Genomic DNA, 1,959 nt, shown 5'->3' with positions numbered 1-1,959 from the left:
CAAACATAAGGCGTGGCCATACCTCTAGTGCTCGTGGCGCAATTTAAAGTGACCTGATTGGTCGGTAGGAAGGAGAGGGGCCGACCAAGCATGGGCGTGGATACACTTATGGTGTGAGTGTGGCGGATTTAGAGCGACCTGATTAGGAAATGGGAAGTGGGGCCGGCAAGTAAGGGACCAGCCATAACTTATGTGCGCGTGGCGAGTTTGAGGCGATCTGATTGCTCGAGGGAAACAAGGTCGGTTTAGGATGGGGCGTGGCCAATGAAAAGTGGCGCCAGCGGGCCTAAGGCATGGGCACGCCTCCCTTTGCTGCTACGGCTCCCTGTTTTATGATTCTGGACAGGGTTTTGCACCTACTAATCCATGGCGGATTAATTACCTAGTTTGCCTAGGCTTACTTTCGACAAGCAAAGTCTAGTATGCTGCGCAAGGCGCAAAAGTGATTGATTGAATTCTATGTGTTGACACAGAGTTATTTAAGTTCATAGCCAGAGAGCAACATGCTTTCTTATTGAATACCTTATGCAAAGACCTTATCCTTGATATTTGGAAATTCATGCTACTCTGCTGCGAGTGAACACGAATTGTCATGCCATATCAACATTAAGGGTTCATCCTAGGAACATAGCATAGAAAGCATTCAAAGAAACTTATATTAAGTGAATATAGGCAAGGCACCGAAATTTACAGAACATGGGATGGTCGCTACATGCGCCAGTCTGGATAAATTTCATGTAAATATATTGAATGTTTCAATAAGTATGCCAGTGGAGAGGTTAACACTCATGGCTCTGTTTCCTTACAGAGTGACGTCACATCAGATGTAAGGTTTTACAATTTTAACCCTAAGCTAAAAACCACCATCAACAACGTGATAAAAGCAAATACCGCAATTATCATAAAGACATTGGTCACAAGACTGAGAATTGTCGCTCCTTACAGATCGAATTCCAGCGAATGATAGACGCTGGAAAGCTGCAAGAGTACGTGAAAAAGGATTTAGGGAAAGGCTCGGGACAATTTAGCACACCACATGTTATTAATGTCAGTCACGCCAGGATCTACTTAATGACCAGACGGGCATCAGAAGATGAGACCAGGAGAAAGCCCGGGCAACTAAAGGAATGGTACGTGACAAATCATGTCGATTTTGTCAGTGGAAATGGAATAGAAATCCTGGAGCTTGGATGCACAAAGATCGAGTTCTCTGAAGAAGACATGATATGTGTATATTCTCCTCACAATGATGCTATCGTTATAACATCTTGGACTGGTATGTTCCGTGTACACCGTATTCTAGTGGATACGGGAAGCTCAGTGAGCGTGCTGTTTTTAGGAGCCTATTCCTGTATGAATCTCTCACACGACTTGTTTGAGGAGGACGAAAATCCAATTATCAGCTTCAGTGGTGATGTTACAAAGACGATTGGGAAATTAAAGATGCCTATAACAATGACTGAAAAGTTCGTTCTGGGAAGTTTCTTGTTGCTGGATTGTCGTGCTCCCTATAATGCGATCGTAGGACGAGACTGGCTGCATGCGATCGGTGCAGTCACATCCTCGTATCATCAATGCCGGAAGTTTATTACTCCTGAAGGGGTCGTGAAGGTTAGAAGCGGCCAGATGGCCGCCCACAAGTGTCATGGGAATGCTATGGATGAATATAGGAAATCAGAAGTTAGCGGGCAACATATCCTGAGAGTAGAACAAAAATAGCAATTACAGAATCCTCTCCCTCCAGAATCATATATGGGTGAGGACACAGCTGAACCCCCAACAGTCGAGAAACTGATCGAGGTCCAGATTGGGGATGAGAAGCATAAAACCACGTTCGTAGGGGCAGATCTACCCGCGCACGAACGCGATGGTTTGATTACATTGTTAAGGGCAAACGTTGACGTTTTCACATGGAGTTTTGCTGAAATGCCTGGGATAGATCCGAACGTAGCTTGCCAT

General features: G+C 45.0%; 1 protein-coding gene across 1 annotated transcript; it reads left to right on the top strand.

Annotated features, from left to right (window-relative positions):
* The first annotated feature begins 960 nt into the window (after nucleotides 1-960).
* On the top strand, nucleotides 961-1,719 carry LOC113359631. The gene has a single exon (XM_026603230.1). It carries the CDS (start codon nucleotides 961-963, stop codon nucleotides 1,717-1,719), a length of 759 nt encoding a protein of 252 aa, XP_026459015.1.
* Nucleotides 1,720-1,959: the final 240 nt, after the last annotated feature.

Source organism: Papaver somniferum, chromosome 3 (genome assembly GCF_003573695.1).
Source record: "Papaver somniferum cultivar HN1 chromosome 3, ASM357369v1, whole genome shotgun sequence".
NCBI classification, from domain to species: domain Eukaryota; kingdom Viridiplantae; phylum Streptophyta; class Magnoliopsida; order Ranunculales; family Papaveraceae; genus Papaver; species Papaver somniferum.
The sequence above is the reverse complement of the archived record's forward strand: the minus strand, read 5'-3'. Positions and strand labels throughout refer to the sequence as shown.